Genomic DNA, 24,465 nt, shown 5'->3' with positions numbered 1-24,465 from the left:
CAGAGTCTCTGTGCAGTGAAGATGGGGAGAGGTTCACCACTCTGTGAAAGACTGCATGGGCAAATAGTGCAACAGTTTATGAATAATGTTCCTCAATGTGAAATTGCCAAAAATTAGTGAATTTCAGCATCTGCAGTTCATGATATCATTAAACTATTCAGCAAATCTGGAGAAATAAGGGATGAGGCCAAAAACCAGTATTGGATGGCCGTCATCTTTGGATCCTCAGCTGACACTGCATTAAAAACAGGTACAATTCTATAGTGGAAATCACTGCATGGGCTCGGGAGCACTTCCAAAAACCACTGTCTATGAAAACAGTTTGTTGCTGCATCCACAAATGCAGGTTGAAACTCTACCATTCAAAGAAGAAACCATATCCAGAAACGTCACTGACTTTCCTGGGCCCAAGCTCATTTAAGATGGTCTGAAGTGAAATAGAAAACTGTCCTGTAGTGTGATGAATCAAAATTTCAAATTCTTTTTGAAAATCATGGATGTTGCATCCTCTGGGCTACAGAGGAGAGGGACCATTCAGCTTGTTCAAAAGCCAGGATCCATGATGGTGTGGGGATGCATTAGTTCCCATTTCTTGGGTACATCTAGCACCGTTAATGCTGAACGATATATACAGGTATTGGAGCAACATATGCTGACGTCTCTTTCAGAGAAGGCCTTTCATATTTCAGCAAGTCAATGCCAAAACGCATTCTGAGCGTATTATAACATAAGGCTCCATAGTAGAAGAGTCCAGATGCTGAAGAGGCCTGCATGCAGTCCAGACCCTTTCATCCATTGAAAACATTTGGCGAATCGATAACTAAAAATATGACAAAGGAGACCCGGAACCATCCACTCCACAACATCTTGACAGGGCAGAAAAGTAGCCGCAGTAAGCGACTCATTTCAGTGCGCTGCAGGGCTGAGCGTTTTAAGAAATCCTTCATCCCCATGGCCATCAGGCTTCTAAACTCCTCAGTCAGGGGAGGGGGCTCATGACCATCCCCCCACCCTCACCCATACACATGAGCACCTAATTGCATTTTTGTATTTACTGACTTTGAGCGCGGTTGCCTGTGTTTGTGTGTGATTATACTTTTAAGTTTCTAGGGTGTTTGTATGTAGTCTTTATGTGGTTTCTAAGCAGTTTTTATATATATGAGCTGCTGGACACAATCTTTTTCCTATGGGGATAAATAAAGTATCTATCTATCTATCTATCTATCTATCTATCTATCTATCTATCTATCTATCTATCTATCTATCCCAAGTGTTAGAAATGAGTAGCAAATAATTAGGATCTCGAATTGGATCTGTTTAGCCAGGTTCCCTGTGAGCTTGAAAACACAGTAATAACAAAATAATACACAATACAGAAATATACAAATACACAAAAGCAAAGCACTGTGATACTGTGTGTTTTAATAATGTACCACAGACTGGAGGTGAAGTTAATGTGATTTCCTTGAAGGAATTTATGGATCCTTCCCTCTTTGTCATCTGCTTCTTTTGTGTGTTATAGTTGCAGTTGGTTAAAAAGTAACAATTCTGCAACACAAAAATGTAACAAGTGGATAATATGCCGTCCTTAACATTTGTTGGAGACTGAAGGTGAACAAATAGCATTGTTGCATTGTTTGAAGGCTGATCCTAAGAATGTCAAAAATTCACTTTAGCAGAAGGCGTTTAGGAATTATGCTGTGTGTGTCTTCAATATTAAAGACATTTGTATTTCACAGAGGCAAGAGATATCAAATTTTTGTGCCAACACTGTGTTGTGTGTGCAGAGTGCGGTGGAAATCGGGTCAACTTTGCAAGACAAACAAGTATAAAAATGTAAAGCTGCATGGATCTGTGGTTGAATGCAAATCAACCACAGAATCTGGGTTTCCTCAACACTAAAGGCTACATGTTCGCATTGTCCATATGAAATAACAGGAAAAAGATTAGGTCCTGAAACATATTTATTATGTGCATACAAGCTTTTGCAAAGCATATCCTTAGTCTTCTCTGCACACAGAGTTCTGCCAGTCTGTAGTGTGGCCCGAAAAAACTCACTGCTGGACTTTATTGTACTTGGCATAAACCTCTGCAGCAGGGTTTGCTGAATATCAGTGTGTGTGTGGTGGTGGTGTGTGAGTATATTCATGCATTTATGTGTCTGACACAATGTATGTGACATGTCTTTCTTCAGGCAACGATTCCTCCTCTAGCACCTCTATGGCTGTAAATTGGAATTCCGCCCAGTCTGCTTTCCCTCCCCGTCTATTTTTATGACACACACACACACACACACACACACACTTAACCATGCACAGTAGTGCCTGGGAATCAGCCATTGTAACAAACACCTCTTCTATCTCTCCTTCACAACCACACACAGAATCTCAAAGGCAAACAGAAGGGACATACTGTACACGTGCAGTTCAAAAATGATCATCTTGTACAGCATTACCAAGAGTACAACAGAAAGTCTCCTCTTTGCTTTATCTTGTCTCCTTTGTAAGTCCCTTTCAAAAGACTCATGCACAAATCACTAAATTCTAATCTTCCATCCATGCATGTCATGCTGCTGCAGACACTGTGAACAGAGTCGGATGAAAAAACTAAACGAAAAAAAAAAAAAAATCTTACATCTTGTGGCTGTAATCTGTCTCATCAGTTCTCTTGGTCTGGTAAACAGAGATAGAAGATGAATGGTGCATATGCGCACATAGACACACACACACACAATCACACACACATCTATGATAAGTGTACATATGATTCCAATTCCAGGGTCTCATGTGGAACAGCAACTAAATGAACACATGACAGCGAGCACCTGCCCATGGTTCTGCAGATAAGAAAGATGTAATAAGTGTGTCTGCACTTAGCCCGCACACACACACACACATATACACACACACACAGACACACTCGCACACAAACAAAGCAAACAGAGCACCAACGACTGAGATGAATACAGAGTGGAGAAGAGTCATTCAAAGCAGAGAGTGGGATGCAGATGAGATGCCTACACCAGACTGAAAGAGAGAGTCAGTAAGAGAAAGAGAGACGGGATGAAATGGAATACCAGACTGCCAGTGCTACAAGGGAATACCAGTCAATTTAACTATTTATATGTTGTGTTGCCATGATTAATGAAATCTTTTTCAGAGTGAAAAACTTAAATAATAATGTCATTTTCTGGCACTTTTGAAACAATGTCAGTAAAGTATCTTACACTTTCGTCCAATTTAGCATGTGGGTTTGTCTCGTGTTTAAAGTCTTAATGTTTCTTCTCCAATTTGTCCAATTTGCTTTCGGAGCATGTGCATGAGTTCGGTAAGGTACCACAAACATTCACTGAAACAAAGCAAAATAAGACACTTGTGATTGAATGATAATTTCAAACCCCAGTGGCATAATGGAGCACAGAGCAGAGCACACAGAGAAGCAAGGTATCATCCAGATATCTCACATTGAACTGTATAATTAGCTGTATGATTATGCTAAATGCTAAATGTTGTTGGCCTGTTACAGAGGCATCACTTATCATCAAGTGAGAATACTTGGCAAAAGTTTCTACCCACCTTTGCCTACATTTGAAGTCAGACACTGTGTGTGTGTGTGTGTGTGTGTGTGTGTGTGTGTGTTCAAGTGTTTTGGTTCAGTGAACACATTTGTAGGACCAAAGATTACTGACATAGAAACACATGTGCTTTTGTTCGCTCTCTCACTTGCTGTAAAGCAGTTGATTTTTATGTAAGAGATCTTTTTTTGTGTGTCTGCAAGCTCAGCCTTGATTATCAGTTCTACCCTTTGTGAACTATAAGCTGCACCAAATGTTAAGGCTAAACTGGACTGGGTCTGAACTTTTTGTGCATCAAATCATGAATGGAAGTGTGACAGTGTTGTCGTCACTGTTATTTTGACACGTCTCACTGACACAGATTCAGTGGATGATTTGACTTCCTCTGCAAAAACAAAAAAAGTTAAGATAATTTAGCGACTTTCACTTTTATATAGACTGAGAGTAAAAATACAGACAGGAAACCTGGAAACACAGCAGTACGATACAAGACAGGCAGACGCTTTTGCATAAACACACACTGAGACCACTTTAGGTTTCAGTGCACTGCTGAAGGACACTTCGATGTGCGGATAGATTCTTTTCATGTCAAGCTTAAAGGTTGAACGTATAGATGGCAAGTATTGACTTTCATAGGACAAACAGCTGACGGAGCGCGCTAACCAATGTCATTCTTTTTGTTTGGCTGCAGGTTTAATCCGTTTGCGCTCCAGCCCACCCCCTCGACTCCAGGGTGTTGAATATGTCCTCAATGTTACAGCAACGGATGACAATGCCTCAGGCGGACCTCAGGCATTGTCCTCCACTGCCCAGGTCGTAGTGGGAGTGGACGATGTGAATAACAACAAGCCTGTCTTTGAGAAGGTAACACCAACTGTCATCATTAAACATTGTTTAGTCTTGCTCATTATCTGCCTGTGTTTGAAAAGGTCTTGGATAAGAATCTACTCTCCTAGTCTTTTTTTTTTTTATCTTCTCCTTAGTATATCTCAGTGGCTTCTCACTATATCCTTTTCTTTACTGGTTCTCTTTTTCTGCCTCTGTCTCTCCATCACTGCTCCGTCTCCCTCTCTTTGTCTTTCTATCTCCTCTATTTATTAGTCTCTATCTCTCCTCTCTTGAGGGGCGATTAGCCAGCTTGACCCTCATCTCTGCTCTCTCGTCTCCCTCCTACATCATCTTGGTCTTTTAATTAAAGCTTTGAGGGATGTGGGAGAAATCCCGGCCGACCTGCTCTAAAAGTGCGACGTCTCCACCTGCTTTTTTTCTACCCATGTCTCAATTTTAAATGAGGTGACTTTTTGAGTCCCCCAAGGTATCGTGAGCCAAGATTAGGAGCGCAGGCTTAGTGAGTAAACCTCGCTTCCTCCCTCCTGGGGGAGAGCGAGTGCCAAGTGTTTCCCTTTTGGCTTCACCCCTTAGCAGGAAGAAAGAGAGGGATGGGTGACAGGATGAGAGCCAAGAGAAAAGAGAGAAGGGGAGAAGAGAGGGATTCCTGGTTCACAGTGTTTCATGTGCTCTGTATACACAATTGTCTCTCTCAGGAATCTCCTACTGGCATCATGCTACAAGTCTATGATTCATTTGTTTCTCTCTGCTGGCGGGATGCTGATTGAAACAGACAAACAAGTCCCTGAACTCCCTCCACTGCCCATGTCTAAGTCAAAGACAGAATTTGAAAAATGAAAAGACAGATAACTGAAAAAAATGAATTAAGCAGATACAAATTTATGAACTAACAAAACATGACAATAAATGGAGGAGAAAACTGGACAAACACTGCTGTTTATTTGCGTGTCTTTGGTGAAAAATGGGCAAAGAAACTGAGAAAAAAGGTACAAAAGTAAAGAAAGAAGAGGCCGAGCGTGAAAAGTAAAAAGAGGCTGTGCTGGTGTCTCTGTTAGTAAAGACATCCAAGGTTAGCTGGTGTTTCCTCTGTCGTAGGCAGCCAGCAGCAGACTGAAGCAGAAAGGCCCTTTTATCTTGTTTTGATGCTCAATCTTATAACACACTGTAGCCTCACTGGAAATCAGTGCTGGATCAGTGAACTAAGACAGAAGGACCAAGAAACACACAAACAGAGGTCCAGGAAGGAGAGCTCTATTGATATAGCCTGGGCCTGCTTTCCCAGTAGTGTAAGCATCAAACTACAGACACAAACATTCACAAGCATTGACTACACTTATTTTGTTACCTCCAATACTCCTATGACCCTCCCATATGGGCTTTGTTCAAATACATCTTTATATCTGTAGCAGTAAAAAATACCCAGGCTGGACAGTCACGACATGCTGTTTATGTCATCTTCTTATGTGACTTCCTGGACCCAGTTGTTCCTTGTTTTATTATGAAATATCATGCCTGTTGTGTTTACGGTTTTTACTTCCTGCCTCAGTTTGTTTCCCACCCACCTGATCCTGATTACCTGCTCTGCCCCAATGTGTTTCACCTTTGTCTGATTAGCTGTGTCCCAATTCAGGGACCGCATCCTTTGGAGGACGTGGCCTACAAAGGCGTGGCCTCCATGTAGACCACGAAGGCCTAACCGAAAAGAGACAATCTGCTTTAGGGAGGATTTCCTATTTATCCTCGGCCACTGTTTTATCTGTGGAGTCCACCTTATTCTCTCTCTGAAAAGTGATTCATCACTGGCACACAGCGAATCTTGGGATAGGTTGGGATGCCAAGGATCCACCAGCTGGATCCTCTTTGCGAACACATTTCTCCACCACATTTGAAGAAGCCTTTGAAATGAGGCAGTCTTGTCATGCTGTTGTGACGCAATTGGTCGTCAAATGCCTTATCTAAGATCTCAAGGCTCCAGAGAAGTGCCATAGTGTTAGACGTGGAGGTACTGTCATCTCAACTTCTCATGTTTTTTTTGTTTTTTTTTCTTTTGTGCATAGTTTGTTTTTCACTGACTGTAGTACATAGCTCTCATCTTTACCCTTCTAATACTGGAGGAAAAAAAAAAACCTTCTGCAAGTACAGAAGGAATGGCTGAAAAGGTGGAGACAACTAAAGCATACCTAAACCTCATGATCACAGGTGAGGGAGTGGAATTTTGATCATCTAGTACATTCTACATTCTTTCAAACTCAGGTCCTTCTTTGGCATGACAGTCTGGAGCAATGCCCACACTACTCCTGACTAAGCCACAGATCAACTACACAATCCAGGCTCAGGCTATAGGAGTTTTGGTGCGATTTAACCTCTGTTTACCCCTCCTATAAGTCAGAGGAGAATCTGGCCCTGGACCCTGATCAGTACCGATATGAAGTCTTTACCGATCTGGTCTCAAACCTCCCAAACTGCAGACTCAACGGGGCCACCCCAATAAAAATCGAACATGATTGAATGACTCCCTCATTGCTCCTTCTGGTGTGATAATCTGAATATCCCGCAGGGCGCGATGCACCATTATTTTCAAACCTTGTAGTGTGTTCCTGTTCATGAAGATAACCTGTTGAATGTCTCCTTATGTGTGATGCAGCTTGATTTCAAAATCAGTCATTGATTTTAAAACTCCTGTAGTCTGAGCCTGGCCTTACCCTCACCTGTGATGAAGATCTCAAGCCATAGTGTTAGACTTGGAAGTGCTGACTGTCATCTCAACTTCACATGTTTTTTTGTTTTGTTTTTTTTGTGTGCATAGTTTGTTTCACACTGACAATAACACATAGCTCTCAACTTTACCCTTCTGATTAATGTACAAAGGTGAATGCCTGTTTTGCAAACCTACATATCGTCACTCCTAAAGAAAAATGTTAAAGCACAGTAACTACATAGTGGAAGCAAGAGGAAAAAAAAACCTTCTGATGAATACAGAAAGAATGGTTGAAAAGGTGTAGAAAGGTAGAGCATTTCTACTTTATAGAAGAATGCAGGACAGGAGAAAAATGATAGGATGAATGAGAGGAGGCAAAAATTGAGCGAACATGAGAAAATTAATAAAAAACATGTTCCCCTGTCATTAATTAGATGTCAAAGGAAGGCATCAACCAGCGGTACTGAGGGATTCCTTCCCTTCTGTGTCTGTGGCACATCAGCATCAACGCTCCAGTGAGACAAGGAAAATAAGGAAAAAAGAGTTGATGGAGACAGAGTAAGAGAGAGAAAGATAAGAGACCGGTGAGACAAGAATGTGGGTAGAGAGAGAAAACAGACAGGGTTCAGATGAGGATAATAAAGCTCTTCATGTGTCTGACAAGTTCAGTGATTGACGAAATCTTTAAGAACCCAAACACGGAGTAGCTACTTTCCATCACACCAAGAACTTAAGACACTGAATAAATCTCTGCGATGACTCCAGTATTTCATGTGGTGTTTAATGGAAACTAGGGTTAATTCTTTTACAGTTGAACTTTCTCACCATTTTAAACACAAGATGGCTGATAATTAATCATGAAAAGTTTTTTTTTTACTTCTCATTGTTGGTGTTATTCTAGCGTATTAAATTATGTGGCACACCTTTTTTTTTATAATAGTACAACATTCCTCTTAAAAGTACACATTGTTTGGCATGGAGAGGATACCGTAGCATCTGTACTGTACTGAAGTGACCCTCAGTGTTGATGAGGTTCTATCAGTGGTAGGGATGGAAAATTGGTTGCATGCAGTTTAAAAAAAACCAAACTATATTTATCATCTTTTTGTTCAAGTATAGCAGCATCTTACAATGTGCAGTGCACACACACATATGCACACCCAAACATATTAAAAGCAATAACCCAAAAAAAGGCTTCTTCACCATAAATGTGTCTAGGTGAATACAGCAAATAATGCCACATGCTGTCCTGCTGTGTGCAACATCCGTGCATGCAGTCCTTTTGATGTGATGTTCGGTGTTTCTTAGGCACAAGGAAGCGTTGTTCTTGGACCCTTAGTTGTAATTGCTGGGTTCGCGCTGCAGTCTGATTTCAGAACGGTGGACTGCGCTGTATGTCTGAACCATTTGTTGAATCCCCACAGATTTTCTTTGTCTACAGATTTAGCACTGCGCTTCATGCACACTTGTTACATTAACTGAACTAAATATTTTGCCATAAAGCTGAACTGTCAGCTGCCACAAGTAATAATTCTATGACAACAACATTTCAAGGTCAGACTTTAGTATTTCATTAGGGCAGTTGCATGGTGACAGCTGTGTGGCAAGGGTAATAATATCATGAGTCTTCATTTCAGTACAGGCACGAACAGCCACACTTGTACACTCCCATTGGTATTCTCCTACCTGAAAGGAAAAGATTTTGGCAAGAATTCCTGGTAAATCCAAGGATTTCAATTCAGCAGAATTCAACAGGTGTTAACACTGTTCATGTATTGCATTTAATTTTATGATATCAAAAAAAGGGGTCATCACTACCTTGTAGAAATAATGTTTCACTGTCCTTTATACAGCTATATGCACAGTTTATGGTGTATTGAAATATTTAGCGCTATATGTCACAGCACGTGTAAAGTAAAATCTGTTCTTTAAAGCATTTCCATTTTTTAATGGATTTCTATCTAATCTAAGGTGACACAAATACCTCTAATTTTTTAACATTAAAAAAAAAAAAAATCTTGGTCAAAATTAGCTTTTTTGAATACAACCGCAGATATTTTTTGATACACTGCTAAAGGCTGTTTGTGAAGTGTTGGCCCCATCTCTGGTAAAAAAGACGTGTTTTGGACAGCACTATACACACTGCGTGCCAAAAGATCAACCGATTTCATGTTTACCAAAGTGCAGGAGGTGCAGTGAGCACATCACAAAGCAGCTATTGAGCCCCTTTGCCCAAAGGATGCTGAGATAGGTTCCAAGACCCCTGAACCCACTACCACCATCCACCATTAACAGGTGGATACAGTGGACCCAGGGTTCTCACTTTATTTCTGTATTTTTCATTATTTCGTGTCTATGTTCCACTTTTTGTCCCGCCGATAAATAATCTTTTCTCTGTTCAAAATAAATAACATTCCACCTCCCACACACTCTTGCGGACTGTTTCGATAAAATGGAGTATTGATCTAAGTTTCTCTACACTTCCATTGCCACCATCTCTCTCCCTTCTCTTCCTCCCACCTGTCCTCTCGACACGCTGTCTCATTCTCCTCAGTGTCAGCAGTACAGAGAGAGCACATCAGTCCTGGAGAACCAGCCAGCAGGGACGTTCGTTCTGCAGGTTCATGCTGTGGATGCTGACGAGGGCTCCAATGGCAGGGTCACTTACGGCTTCATGCACAAAGACTCGACTGTGCCTGCGTTCAGTATACACCCCGACACCGGTACTGAGACTCACACAGACTCACTTTCACTTGCACAAATGTACAAATACAGAAGACTACACATACTTTCATCCCAGTGGGAAGTCTTCTGTCAGTTTAATTCCTTTCAGCATGCCTAGTCCAGCAAGCCATGCTTTTCCACAAGTGGTTTTAGAAGTTTATAAGTAAAACAGCTACGATATTGTAGATGAAATGCAGAGGAATTTTCATTTTGCAGCTAAAAGAAAGGATCATAAATCAAAGCTTAGTGGCTGGATGTACAGTAAGTATCTAACATACAAATACAGAAGAGTAAACATCTTTTGTTCCAGTGGGATGTCTTATGCAGGTTTCATTTCATCTTAGTAGTCCTCACAAACCAGAAACTCTACAGAAAATCACTCCTCTTTAAATGTTTCTGAAGCATTTTTCAGCCTTACTCAAAGTATAGCCTGCTCTGATTTTAAATACTAGCACCAAAATGCATCAGCAACAACAATCATAACATAACCTTTCATTTCAGTAGCAACTGTATTTTTAGTAGAGCAGGGAATATTACAGATGTCATCACTAACATCATTTGTAAAATAAATAATAATAATAATGGATTTGATGATAACTACTTTTGAAAAACTCTCATGTCCTTTCCTATTCTGTTTAGTCTTTAAAGTTTAGCCTCAAGGCAAACAGAGGAAATAATTTTAGTGTTAAATTGCAAATGCTCTGGGGACATGAGACCAAGCCGTGTTTGGGATTATTTAGCTGTCAGATCAACCTTGTTATCTTTGTGTCTCCAGGAGTAATTGTGACAGCCAGGAAATTTGACCGTGAACGCCAGCGGGAGTATGCAGTGACAGTGACCGCCACTGACCAGGCAGCTGACCCACTGATTGGCATTTGTCAGCTCAACATCCTCATCCTAGACCAGAATGACAACAGTCCCAAGTTTGAGAACATCCGATATGAGTGTAAGTAAATATTAGGACAACTTAGAGTATGAAAACATGTGCAAATGGACTAAAGACAAGCAAAGAAAGAAAACATTCATCACTGTCTCCTAGAAATTACGCTTCTAAAAGAGGAGCTGCAACAGTAAATGTGATGTGTAGAAAACATGATCACTGGATGGAAGATGTGCTGTGGCAACTTATTTTTTGAATGAGTAACGGGCTACATTTCTTAGTGGCAGAGGCATCTGCAGAGTTGGTGGGGGTGAATGGTGGATGTATAAAGCCAAGCAGAAACCTTTATGGCTGAAAAATGAACTCAAGTGCCAAAAACTGCAATTCCTCGAATAGGCACTTGAGGCTGGCTCCAAAAATGAGTTAGACTCCCATAAAATGCCCAACTATACTGCAGAAATGTTTACAGCCTGCTACAAAAAACGGTTTTAGTCTCTATAGCTAATTTCCCTCTTCATAGCAAATGTACGAGAGTGAGTTGTTACATAATTCACCCTTTTAAATGTTATTAAGGCTTAAAGGTATGCATAATTTTGGTTGTGAGTGTGAGTGCTGTCACAGTCCACTAGCTGTCTGCTTGGAGTGCATCCATGGATCCATCCATTATCTATATCGCTTATCCGTACAGGGTCGAGGGGGAGTCAGTCCCAGGTGACACTGGGCGAGGGTGGGGTACAACCCTGACAGGGCGCCAGGGCTGAGACATCCATTCATACTCACATTCACAGGGTAGAGTCTTCAATTAACCTAATGTGCATGTCTTTGGACTGTGGGTTTAAACCCAGAACCTTCTTGCTGTGAGGCGATGGTGCTATAGAAACGGTGCTAACCACTGCACCACCGTCCCACCCCTGCTTGGAGTCACTTCAGTCAAGTCAGTCACTGAACGTAACCTCTGTGGACATGTTTGTGGTGTTGGTTCATTATGGGGGATTTTTTCGCAAATACTGGACTAATAACAACATGGCTTGTTGTGTGGTGAAATGACTAATAGAATGTGAGAAAGTCAGTGCTCCTGCTTTTTGAGGTGAGTGAAATTCTAGTGTTATTTTATTCATACGTTGACGTTAATTAGCATACCTGGAATCAGAGAAGAAGGATCCTTCTCTCACAAACAGACAAGCTTTTAGCGCTATAGAGAGATGTACAACCTGACCATGGGTCAAACGGTCAGCTCCAGAGGATCAACAAATTCTGACCAGGAAAAAAGTCAGTTACAGCACACCTCACAGCAGGCGAGATCCTTATATTCTGCTCATGACTAGGTTGATGTTAAGATAAAAATAAAATAATATTTAATCATCAAATTTAATTCATAGATATCTAAGTATCATTTAATGTAACCATAAATATCCAAAACATACTCTCTCCCACCATTGCCCAATTTATTACACAGTTCATTCATCCACTATTGCTTAACTGTGGTACTCCACTTTTCGTCTTGGTGATTATCAGACGTACCATCTAGCCTGTATTAGTAGTATTACCCTGTATTAGCTAATTTGTTTATTTATTTTAACTCAGTCATTGTCCTGTTGTATTCCTGTTAAGTAGAGACTGGAGATACTTTGAATTGAGGCTTCTGATTGGACTCATCATATTAATCATAAGGGAAGCAGTCCCCTATTAACAAGGCTTTTTAATTTTCAAAATGTGGCTTTGTAATGCGAAACAAATTAACAACATCTCATTACATCAATAGAAAATATTATCTAGTTTCAATTACAAATTACAAAACATATTTGCAGTTGCAGTTTAGTTGTAATCCCAGCATTGACTACTTAAAAAGGGACAAACATGGAAATGAGCTGATGACAATGTTTATCTTCATAATATTATGATGGCATGATTCCATTATGAGGCTACAGGAAATCCTGGCTGCACCTAACGTTAGCCATGAACTAATTATGAGTATGTTCATCAGGTTTTATTGTGTCCCTCTTATGTGATGTAGCTAAGTTCCATTTTGTTCTGTATGATTTGGAGTGTATCTGTATTTTTGTTCTCTATTTGCAGTGTGCTTCTTTATGCAGCATATGTGTTGTCAAATTGGTGAATGCGTTTCCTAATTATATTGTGTTTTGTTTGCAGGATTTATTTCTAAATGTGCTGTCGGGGGGGGGGTGAAGAATTTTCTTCATTTGTTTATGTTTTCTAAAGTTGGAGCACATTGAGCATACAGTTGAAAAGACAACAAATTAAGGCCCCACATTTGTAACCAATGAAGCATAAACCACACTTCTTCTCCATAGACTTCCTTCGGGAGGATACCATGATCGGGACTAGTTTCTTGCGCGTGGCGGCTCATGACGATGACTTTGGCACCAATGCAGCCATCACGTACTCTATGTCCAGTGAACAGCCCGAATACCTCAGGGTCAACCCCCTGACAGGCTGGGTGTATGTCAACCAGCCCATCTCTCAGGTATGCACATACTGTATGCAAACAGATAATATCAAGAAATTTTCAGAGAAGTTTCAGCTTGCAATTAAAAAGCTACAGTTTGTTATGTACAGTATAGAGGAGCTTCTGGTGTTCTCTGCTACAGCAGATATCAAAATTGTGAATAACCGCTGCAATCCTTCATCCATTTGGATAGATGTCCTTGGGGCCAATCATGCTTATAGGACCACTCCAAATGGCACGAAAACACTTCAAGAAAATTATGTAATTTCATATTTCCACTCAAGAACCCATGTGAGACTAGCAGTGAACTTAAGACCGCAACTAAAACAACATGCTACTTCTCCCACAGAGAAACGTGGCCAGAAAAGCAAGTACATTTGCATTCAAGCACTTTATTGCTGACAGTGAGGGGGCAAAAGTCCAGTGGCCAGTAGCAGACAGCCAGCCGGAATATGTGATAATGTCTTCACTGGAGCCTTTTCTTTGGCATCAGCAGAAGCAACATTGCTGATTTTTTTTCCCCTCACTTCACTGCCTCCAGCCCTTTCCTTCACTACCAGCAAGAAAAACAATCTTGGTGGGAACATGAACGAGCAATAGAGGAAATTGTCACGTAGTGTGCAGAAAACAAGTTTGTGCCTTAGATGAGTGCCACAATGATAAAAGCCAAAAAAGCAGCAGCTCACCATCTTCCAGTGTAAAAAGAAATGAATGTCTGTCTCCTCAGCACCTGGCACCTTACACTAACACCTGGCACCATGCCAATATTTCTGCCTGAGAGAACGGTTAACTAGAACATATCCATGTTTGAAGATACAAAACTTTGCCACTAATGAGGATGACTGCATCAAGTATAATACACATGCAGGCACTGCCAACATGTTTATTTCATCCTGTGACAATCTCAGTTGTCTTAATAGCTAAAAGCAGAGATTGAATTTTAAAACTGCAGAACTACAAAAAAATCTTGAAATTATGCCAGTGAAGTTGCACCAGTTAGATAAAAACCAAAATTAGCATGTAAGTGTTTTTTTTTTTAATGTGAGTAAATCCGCAAAGAAAAGGCAGTTGCCTCCTTTCACTCTGCCAGATGTTTGCCTTTCTGTACAAGAGGACACACACATACACACACTACATCACATGCCGCTACAGAGCACAAACACATAGGTGCTGCTCTAAGTGTCGAAGACTCCATGTGAGATGCTGCTCAGTGGTTGTGTGCTTATTGAGAGCAGCCCCGAGCGCAGCACACTTTCGGCGGAAGGTGTAGTCGCTGTGTCTCTGGTGTAATAGTACCGTGCTGGGCAGGTGTCAGGCCTGTTTACAGTGTTTGTATCACAGCACGGAAAAGTGTTCACCCAGGTGTTGTATTTGCATCACTGCTGATCGAAGCTGGAGGTGATAAATACGTGGGACCGCTGCGCTGGACCCGAGTCATCTGACCCTGGAGTAAATGCCAATTGTACCCTTACACAACGCCAACAAAAGCCTGATCTCAGTGGGTCTTAGATGGTTTTTTTGACCAGTGTAAAACAGGCTTTGGTTAATTTACTTTCTTTAGTTACTAAAACAGACCATTTCCTCTGATTACAGTGGCCTAAACCTAATTGCTTTTGTAATGTTTACACAGTTCTGCTGCTCCACAGTGGGATATACCCTACAATCAATACAATTATCTGAAAGTATTTTTGTTTTTACCTGAATCCTGCCTGCAGTCAATTTCTTTATGCACAGAAGTGTGGAAGATGGATTGCTTGCTGAAATCTGTGATTTAGATTCACAATGTATGAAGCTGAATGAATGAAGCTGCAATTATGACTGTGTCAGACTAATTGATATGAACACAAGATGGATGTGTGACATACTAACACATTTCTAACTATTAAAAAGTATTTCCCCGGTGATCTTCTCCCCTTTCTCTGCTCTTCATCTGTGTGGACTCTCTGCCACAGAGGACCTACATCACCAGGGAAATCGTGGCTACGGACGGGGGGAACAGGAGCAGTTCAGTGGAGCTGGCCGTCACCATTACCAATGTGAAGAATCAGCCTCCACAGTGGGAGAAAGACAGCTACAGTGTGGTCATACCGGAAAACACTGTCCGAGACACACCCATCGTGGTACATTGGGGTGGGGGTGTGGTTGTTAGACACAGGAATCAGATGCACAAACACATAAGGATGCATTCCTAGCAAACACACATGAGGAGTATTTGTACATTTTTCAAATATAATTATAATTGCTGGTTTAATCCCTAGACTGGCAGGATAAATCTCAACAGGGAAAGTGACACACAGAATCGCAGTGCTTGCCCCTCCCGCATCATGACCACATTGATACCCTTGGGCAAGGCACTTAACCCCAACTGTAAAAGAGAGCTCAGCTATTTGTGAAACTTCCCTGGATGAATAAAGAGGCAATTTAAAGTGCTTGTCTTCCACCTTGACCCAAAGCACAAGCAGTAGTCCTCAGCCATTGGTGGCCTTCAGAAAGGTCAGTGCAGCTCAGCTCAAAGTACAGAAACTTTTACATAAGCACAGCAGCACTGCAACATGCTGCATATAAAGTATTGTATAATAATGGAGGTATGTGCAAGAGCAGTTTTTTGTGCAGTAATATGATTACCAAATAGCAGAAAGTGGCAACAGATACCTGCACCAAAAATTAATCTGTTTGCAAGCTGAACAAAAATTATATCTGTGTTAATTCAGCATAATAACAATACTAACAATGCTTGACATCCTGGTGTACAGATTAAACAGGCGATGGTACTGTAAAATTCCTGGCTCAGGTTTTCCAGACATGTTTGTTGCCCTCTAACCCCTTGTTTCCTGTTCCCCTCTACAAAAGATACATCTTTTCTGGGAGCAATAATCAGTTTTGCCTAACATTCAAAATCACCCCGAATTCCACTTATAAAGCTTGATTATTTTGCAATTCAGATGTATTTTATCAACTGGGTTTGATTAATCATAGGCATTGCTTTTTCATGCAACTAACACATTTTCAACTAATCAACAGTATTTTCCCAGGATCACTTGAAAGAAATTAAGTCCATTAAAGTTGAATACTCTAAGTGAATACTATTAACCAAAAGATGGAAATGAAAAGACAGAGGAGAATACTTTTCCAGAGACTGTGTGTATGTGTTTAATTGTGCTTGTGAGAGATGCTGATAAAGCGAGACAGAAAGAAAGACTGTGGTCCCTACAGTACAATGTACTAATGGAGATGGCAGTTTGGTGTTGATTTGACTGTTACGCAAAGATGCAGTGACTCTCAGCGGGTTGTAATAGCTCTGCCGTGGAAATTTGAGGTTTTTATGGCCCAAATCAGCCCATACAGTAGTCAGACATGTTTGCCAGTTCTGCATGCCTAATAGGGTGTCTCATTACTGTAGCTGCTGTGCTCTGCAGGTTGAATGGATACGGCTAGGTCACCCGCAGGAAAGCCGCATCACGTCCGAGATGGCATTTTTGATTTTAATTGGGGTGTGTTTGGCATCAGCTTTGAGTAGCCTCTCCTTAATTAGTTTAGGGAGAATGCATGATCAAGTGCAGAGAGCATTTCCATTTGATCCCATGGGATTTCAGCAGGTTGTTGTCCAGTCTAACAGTTTGAGACTTACTGCCTTAATATTTTAGTGTTCCTTATTATAGGCTATAAAACACTTTTTTTTCCATTTGGGCAGATCATTTGTCACTATTTACAATGCACACTTCCATTGAAGCTCAGCAGCAGCTGCCTTCTCCTCTATCCCTTTCACCGCTGGGTTTCAGCATTTTTCCAGCTCTCAAAACTGATAATTGCAAACTTAGAAATTGCTTGCAGTTTTTATGACCACTTATACCACAAAGTGATCATGGTTGACAAAATTTATTCTATAAGAGAGAGAAAAAAACTACATATTGTGAGTTGTGGTGACCATAGGTTTTAACTGGGACTGGTGCCTGGGCCATGACTAAAAGTAGCATGCAGTAGCATGTAGCATGCAAGGATAAATGAGTGAGATATCTTATCATACTGAAATTTTTCACCTTCACTGTTAAATTCTCTCCTCTACTCTGTTTTAAACAGACCATCAAAGCCACCTCCCCACTGGGGGATCCCAGGGTGACTTACAACTTGGAAGATGGAATGGTCCCAGAGACCAACATGCCCGTTCGTTTCTATCTGACTCCCAACCGAGAGGATGGCTCGGCCTCCATCCTGGTGGCAGAGCCCCTGGACTACGAGACCACCAGAAACTTCATGCTGCGGGTTCGAGCTCAGAACGTCGCTGCTGTACCACTGGCAGCCTTCACCATGGTTTATGTCAATGTCACAGGTTAGTTTTTTTTTTTTTTTTTTTAATTATTCTTTATTTGTTTATCTTTGTTTGTTTTACCTGTCCCCAAACATTTTCTTTCAAGTCCATTTTCTTCCCTAGACTGTACTTAACATTATACACTAACACCGTTGTGGTCCTGTATAATCATTTTGGATTCATTTAAATGAATTGTTGTGACAGACAAAAGCGTTTAATTGAGAGAAAAAAAAGCCTTCTCACTAAAATGTACAGCTGTGTGTGTTTGTGCTCTGTTGTGTAGAATGAAAGATTTTATGGCGCTTCATGTAATAAAATTCACTGACTGTGTATAAGTACCTCACACAACCCCACGTCAAATACCCTGAACCATCGGTTTAAGGGGATATGGGACAGACTGGTGCTGATTATTCAACTTCTGATGTCTCAGATATAAGCTAATGGAGGACTAAAATGGATTTTACATGATTAAAAATAAGAACACAGTCAAGGGCAACATCAAGCCCTATGCTTATTCAAAAGCTACAACTGAAGGGGCCTCAGGACCCAGTTAAGGTCTCAGCTCATATATTACAAAAGTGCCAACCCAGCACATGTCACTGACACACATTTTATCAGTTTTCAGCATTATCAACCAAATATGCTTAGAGTCATCACATCACACACGTCTATGTGCTTATTGTTATTTTTAATTCTTACCCTCATTAAACCTGGACAGTGTCTCTGTATTAGCTCTTTCTGAACTGCTCCTATAACATGACAGTTGTTCCACAATAGAGGCCGTGGAGAGACAGAATAAAGAGCATTTGGGAGGAACAGAGGGGATCACTCATATCCTGGTTCTCTCTAAGACTGAGTGCATTCTAATTTTCCATTGGACTCGTATAAATCTTGGATTCTAAGGATAAATCCAAATTATTTGCAGAGCTAACCAGCTGTTGAGAGTGTGATCAGCCCTCTCAGTGCATGTATATGCTTAACCCCACTGCCCTGAGAAATGTCAACAGGGGCTGCGAGTGTTGTTGCTCCTCCAAACTCTTTGTTACATTTCATCTTTGGCAAAGATGATGAGTTTTCACCTGTCTATCACTCTCTGTCATATCTATCATTATTTTACAGTGCTTCTAAACATGAGTACTGGTGTCACTATGTTTCAGTTAATGCTCAGCTGCCCCTGGCTTAAGTTGCGATCACTGCTTAATACGTTGCAAGCCCCTGACCTTCCTCCTCAAAATAACTCAGACTACCCCACATGACCCACACTCCTCTGCCTTTAATCGACTGGTAACATGCACATACGCACGCACGCTTTCCCTATTCCATCAAATTGGTCTTAATCCAGGGAAAAATAATTAATTCACGCAGACCCTCTCCCTTCTCTTGCCTCTCTGTCCCTCTCCTGAGTTCTCCTCTTTTCGCTCACCCCGCCTCTCCCTTATCTGTCTTAATAAGAAAGCTCTTTGACTCCTCCAGAGGCAATGCGGCTGAGGGAGGGAGGGAGGTCTGTAATGGATTTAAGGCCCCATTTTTAATTCATAGATTAAGACATTTGCTCAGAATAAAGGCAAAGAAAAAATGGCACATGGAGCAGCATTAGATTTAGTGTTGCTCTATTCAAGTCATTTCTGTAATGCTTTTGGCCTTAAATCAAGTATGTTAAAGTCTTGCTCCTGCTATACAGGCAAACTTTGGAATTCGCATTCTGCCTAAATGATTCTGTCTGCTACCTGCTCTGACCTTCCTCTCAATGCCAACAGGACATGGACTGTAAAACCACAACAACAAAAGTGACATTAATATGTCAGTTGTCAGAGCTAAATGCGTAGACTAACATAAATCAATAGGCTGGTAAACTCTTTTAAAACAGGCAGATCTTAATATTATATAGGATATAGATTCCCAGCCGTATTCCAGTAGCTACAGGCTTGCATATTGATGAAGGTCCAATATCAACCGCTCGTCCAGGATGCTAGGAGGACTGAAGCCGCTCTGAAGGCCAGAGGTGCACCTGTAACAAACAGCTTTGCTAGTCATTGCCAGTTTTTTTATCAACAACCTAGAGAATCACCTTTGAGAAAGCAATATATAGTATGGCTGATGTAGTTCAGACTGCAAAACTAGAAGGCTTAGCAGACAGAGGAGAAATACAGCTTTCACATTACAAAGAAATCGAGTAGGAATGAGCACTTGCACATATGTGACTGGCTGATGATAAATCACTATGTTCTGGAAAAAGTTCACTTATTGTAGTATTATATTTTAGCTTCCCTCTTTTGTGTTTTTAACGAGAAATGTGGGGATACAGAATAATGGGTTAAAAATATGGAGATGAAAAATGTACAAAGGATCCAAACAAGTGCTTTATGTTGAATTTAAAAACGCAGTGGGAGTCTATGCAGTGCAGCCAGGACTGGAGAAATATGTTCTGTGCATTTGGTGTTGCCCAGAAACCAGCCTGGTGCATTCTGCTCCACATGCTGATGGTCCTGTGCATAATCATTTAGACACATGAACAAAAAAGTGAAATAATCTAGGATTTGGTTGGTTTTATCTCCAGGCAGTGTTAATATAATTATAGCAACATTTCTTAGTTGCAGGAAGCAGGGAATTGTCAGGGAGCAAACCAGGACAGACAGGCTCATTAACAGTGATCAGAAGACAGTGGGCAGAAGACAGAAGTATTTTTGGTGGTGGAACATTTAGATTAGATGAAGGCAGATGGATGTGAGGTGCAATGTCAAGTAATTCATTTAAATAAATAGGGCTAAACCCATTTAACAGAATTGATGAGGGGTCAGCAACAGGTAAACAACAATTAGCAGGCTGAATGAAGGACTTAGATGTTTTGATCTGCTGTTTAAGAACAGCAGATCATTTGAAGGGCTGGAGTTCACAACTCTGAGATGGAATTTTGATAGAATCAGCTTTTTAGTATTAACATTTGAAAAGTATGAGCCTCTGAGGAAAAGATTTATAATAAAGCTATAGTTCCTCTGTAAAAGTAAAGTTGTACTGTGGATGGTTGATTTTTTTTTTTTTTAAATGATCCATGGTATCGGTTTTGCTGGATGTTAAAATTTTGGTCTACATGGATACCGTCTAGTTTGGCACAAAAGATGAAATTAAATCAGAAAAATAAATGATTTGATAAGAGCAGTGATGAATAACAATAGAGCAGAGATTTTACAGCTGACATGTAACATTAATGGTTCTACATTTGGGAAGATTAAGTTTTACCAAAGGCCTAATGGGAGAGGTTTGACTCATTGGAGACACGTGTGATAAGATGGAGATTTTGTGTGCCAATGTGATTTTTGTAATTACAGTAATTGTCAGAGATGTTTAGACAAGGGTTGTTTTGAATTGAAGCAGCAGCTCCAATGTGGGGGGAAACTAGAAGCTAAGCTGAGAGTTGTTTTTTCTTTTTCTTTTTTTTTTTAAGATGTATTCATGTTTGCTGCCATGTTCTATTTCTAACCACCGGTAATAAAAAAGTCACCACTTTGCATATTACTTGTCACAACTTAACTTTTTAACTGATAACTGAACTACCACCAACCACCTGTTGGTAATTAACAGAAGTGTAGAAAAGTCTAGATGGATGTAACCACCCAGTGCTACAGGACATTCAGGACTTACAAAGAGCCCATCAATCAACTGACGTTTCTATCAAATTCACCAGACATGCACTGCAAAAAGGAATTTTTGGAATACCTTAAGCACACTCTATCTTCCTGTCCTCTTCCTTCTCCAGATGTAAACGACAACGTCCCGTTTTTCACTTCCTCCATCTACGAGGCCTCGGTCACTGAAGGGGCAGAATCGGGAACTTTGGTTTTCCAGGTCTCAGCCAATGACCTAGACCTGGGTCTCAATGGCAAGGTGAAAACCGATCTGTGGTGTTTAGAACTCATTTCCTTTTCAATGCATGCACTCTATTAGTTTCAGTCTTCCTCTGTCTGTTGATGATCCAAAAGGTGTAAATTAGCAGTAATTACCTGTGTTTTAGTACTTGACCTTGTGTATAATTGTGTCTGCCCCAACCTCCCTATCCCCCCACCAACCAGATCTCCTACTCCCTGCTGGAGGATCGCAGTGGGGACCACCAGTACTTCCGTATTGACCCAGAGCTCGGATTCATCTACACACAGACTGTGTTTGACCGGGAGACCAAAAGCTCCTACCTCCTGGAGGTTCAGTCTGTGGATGGCTGGGAGTCAGCACGGCCTGGCAAACATGGACAGCCCAATTCTGGTGAGTAAGACATGACACAGAACATTCCTTTTCCATATGTCAAGTGAGTGTTAAAAATGACACTTTCATGAAGTAACTAGGTTGAATTGCTGAGCTAACTGTGTTATGGCCTTCAGCTTTCAAGTTCATCCCAAAGGTGTTGGATGGGGTTGAGGTCAGTGTTCTTTGGGGGCCGGTGAGGTTCTACCACAAAGAAAACTGGGAAAACTATTTCTTTATGAAGCTGCTTCTGTGCACAGTGTCGTGTTGGAGCAGGAAGTTGTCCTTTTTCAAACTGTTGCTATTCATTTGGAAGCACACTATGTCTAAAATACTACTGTACCCTTTTTAGAAGAATGTCTCTGAGATTGAAATTCAAACAGCACTGAAGTTATTGAACTGAAATAATTTGATTAAAAAAAAATCTTTTCATCATTCTTTGTTTTCTTTCATTCGCTGCTCTTATTATAATTGCAAAGTTATATTGAAGTTGCTCGCTTACAGTAAGTTCAATTCAGATGTAAAAATTCACATCAAGTCAAAAAACTCAAATTCAGACACTAAATTTCAAGATTTAAATTCACATCTGAACATCTATAACTATAACATAACATAACTCGAACCCCTGTAGCGTGCAGTGGCTTGTATTGATAGGCAAGCAGAGCCAAACAACAAAGTACCCCCCATTGTCCAGACTGTAGTTGGAAAGCTCAGGGGAGATGTGGCAGGAACTAGGGACTTGAGGAGCTGTAGCATATATTTACTGACAAATTGCCTAAAGTGCACATACATTACACTGCTACGTTCGCAACCAACTTTTAACCTCTTACTCTGCTGGGGTTGCCAGTCTCACCTCATGTCTCTCTCTCTCTCTCTCTCTCTCTCTGTCTTGCCCCACTCGCCTGCTATGCACACAACCTATATACTGGGCACAGAGTAATTTGCTTGTTTATTTGGTACTGCTGCTTTTGAATTATCCTCAACATGCAAATGTCCAAAACATGCTGTTTCACTCTTGCTTGGGATTAAACGGCTCGTAGTCAAGCTAGCTCTCAGAGACAATACTCTGCTGCCACCACTGGTGGGCAGTACATTACATGATGAATGCAAACAAGCAAAATCAGATGCTTTATGTTCTGATATGAGGTGTAAGGAGAAATAACTCTTCCACTTCAGTATCATTCTAATTGATATCTATTTATAGCTTTAACTGGGCAAGCACTGCTTTCCTTGCTCACCCTGACGGCACACCACTGCCTAACTCTAACCCTGACACCCAGAAAGAGCAATCAAGCCTGAACTTATGTAGCATTAAGATTTCTGGAACTGGATAACTGGAACTAAAGGGTATAGCCCAAACCATGAAAAACTGCCCCAGGCAATGCAGTCATCAAACAATTGGACCAATGCATTCAGGCAGGTAGTGTTCTCCTAACAAACCTAGTTTTCCCATTAGACGTCCAATTAGTGAAGCATCATTCATCACTCCAGACTAGACATGCCAGTGCTCAAGGGTCCAATCACGGGTGTGCTTTACACCTGTCCAACCAAGGCTTGCCGTCACACATGGTGATCTTTGCCTTATGTGCTTCTGCTCGGTCATTGAAATCCGTGTCATGAAGCTCCCCACAAACCATTCTTGTGCTGATGTTGTATCCGGAGGCGGTTTGGACCGCTTTAGTGAGTCAGTCCCCTTCTGGGAGCTTGTGTGGCTTCGCACTTCACTGCTGACCTGTCACGGGATTTGACGAAGAGACGTATTGGGAACTTGATATACTTTGACACTTCCACATTAAAAGTCAGTGAGCTGTTCAGTACAACCCATTCTACTGCAAATGTTTGCAACTTCAGATTTCCTGGCTGAATGCCCAATTTTTTTTGGCACCTCTTAGCATTGGCTGATGCAGCGGAACCCACTAACCCACATACTTTATTCATATAATGTATCAAATATCGCTGCATTGGCGAAAGTTCCAAAATTTCTGTCCAAAAGGAAAGAAAATACCCAAATTCCAATCAAAATGTATGTAAACAAGGATTTTTCATGTGTACCACCCCATATATTACCTCTGTGCTTTCCTTCTGAGATATAATCTAGTTGCTGCATCTAGTAGCAGTTCATTTCAAACATGATCTCATTACACCAGTTATAGAATCATCTGCTTTCATGTAAAAATGCAAATAGATTGATGTAATTACAGAAATGATTCAGATTCTGTTGATATCCGAGATGTTATCCTACATTTATTTCTTGAACATGGCTGCTGTTATATGACTAAAAAAAAGAGGACAAGCACAAAGGGGGAGAGAAAGTTGCAGACAGCTGCTCTGTAGGCTTCATTTAAAGCTCCAAATGTTTATTGAAGGCAGCGATAATCTCTGTTTTCCTCTTTTTGCCTCTTTCCCACATCTGTTCATCTCTGCTGACTGAAGGACCAAAGGCCATCTTTCTCTTTCAGTCTGCTCCCTCCTCCATCTCTCCATTTCTCTCTCATTTGCTGCCAGATGAAATGCATACATGCTCCAGTGGTAAAATAGAGACATGAAGAAACGAACAGCTGTTGAGACAGATGGGTGGATGCAGAGAGGTGTTGAAGAAACAGCAAGACAGACCAGGATATATTTTTAATAAATATGATCATGGATTATTAACAGATCCTCTCTTTAGGTTTGGCTCACACGGCAACGTAAACAGAAGTTAAATATTAAGCAGAACAGAGACTGAGAGACTGCG

General features: G+C 40.9%; 1 protein-coding gene across 1 annotated transcript in view; it reads left to right on the top strand.

The window, feature by feature from the left end:
• Positions 1-24,465, top strand: part of LOC139627414 (neural-cadherin) — a 245,134-nt gene that overhangs the window by 60,773 nt on the left and 159,896 nt on the right. Inside the window, exons 7-14 of the mRNA XM_071488143.1 lie at positions 4,266-4,438; positions 9,676-9,844; positions 10,621-10,791; positions 13,038-13,210; positions 15,145-15,312; positions 17,270-17,519; positions 21,253-21,380; positions 21,566-21,752. Of these exons, the coding sequence (XP_071344244.1) occupies positions 4,266-4,438; positions 9,676-9,844; positions 10,621-10,791; positions 13,038-13,210; positions 15,145-15,312; positions 17,270-17,519; positions 21,253-21,380; positions 21,566-21,752 (1,419 nt within the window). The remainder of the gene's footprint in view (positions 1-4,265; positions 4,439-9,675; positions 9,845-10,620; positions 10,792-13,037; positions 13,211-15,144; positions 15,313-17,269; positions 17,520-21,252; positions 21,381-21,565; positions 21,753-24,465) is intronic.

Source organism: Trachinotus anak, unplaced genomic scaffold, assembly GCF_046630095.1.
Source record: "Trachinotus anak isolate AG129_WGS33_773 ecotype Australia unplaced genomic scaffold, CSIRO_AGI_Tana_v1 ptg000011l, whole genome shotgun sequence".
NCBI classification, from domain to species: Eukaryota; Metazoa; Chordata; class Actinopteri; order Carangiformes; family Carangidae; genus Trachinotus; species Trachinotus anak.
Note: the sequence above shows the minus strand (reverse complement) of the source record. Positions and strands in the feature narration are given on the sequence as shown.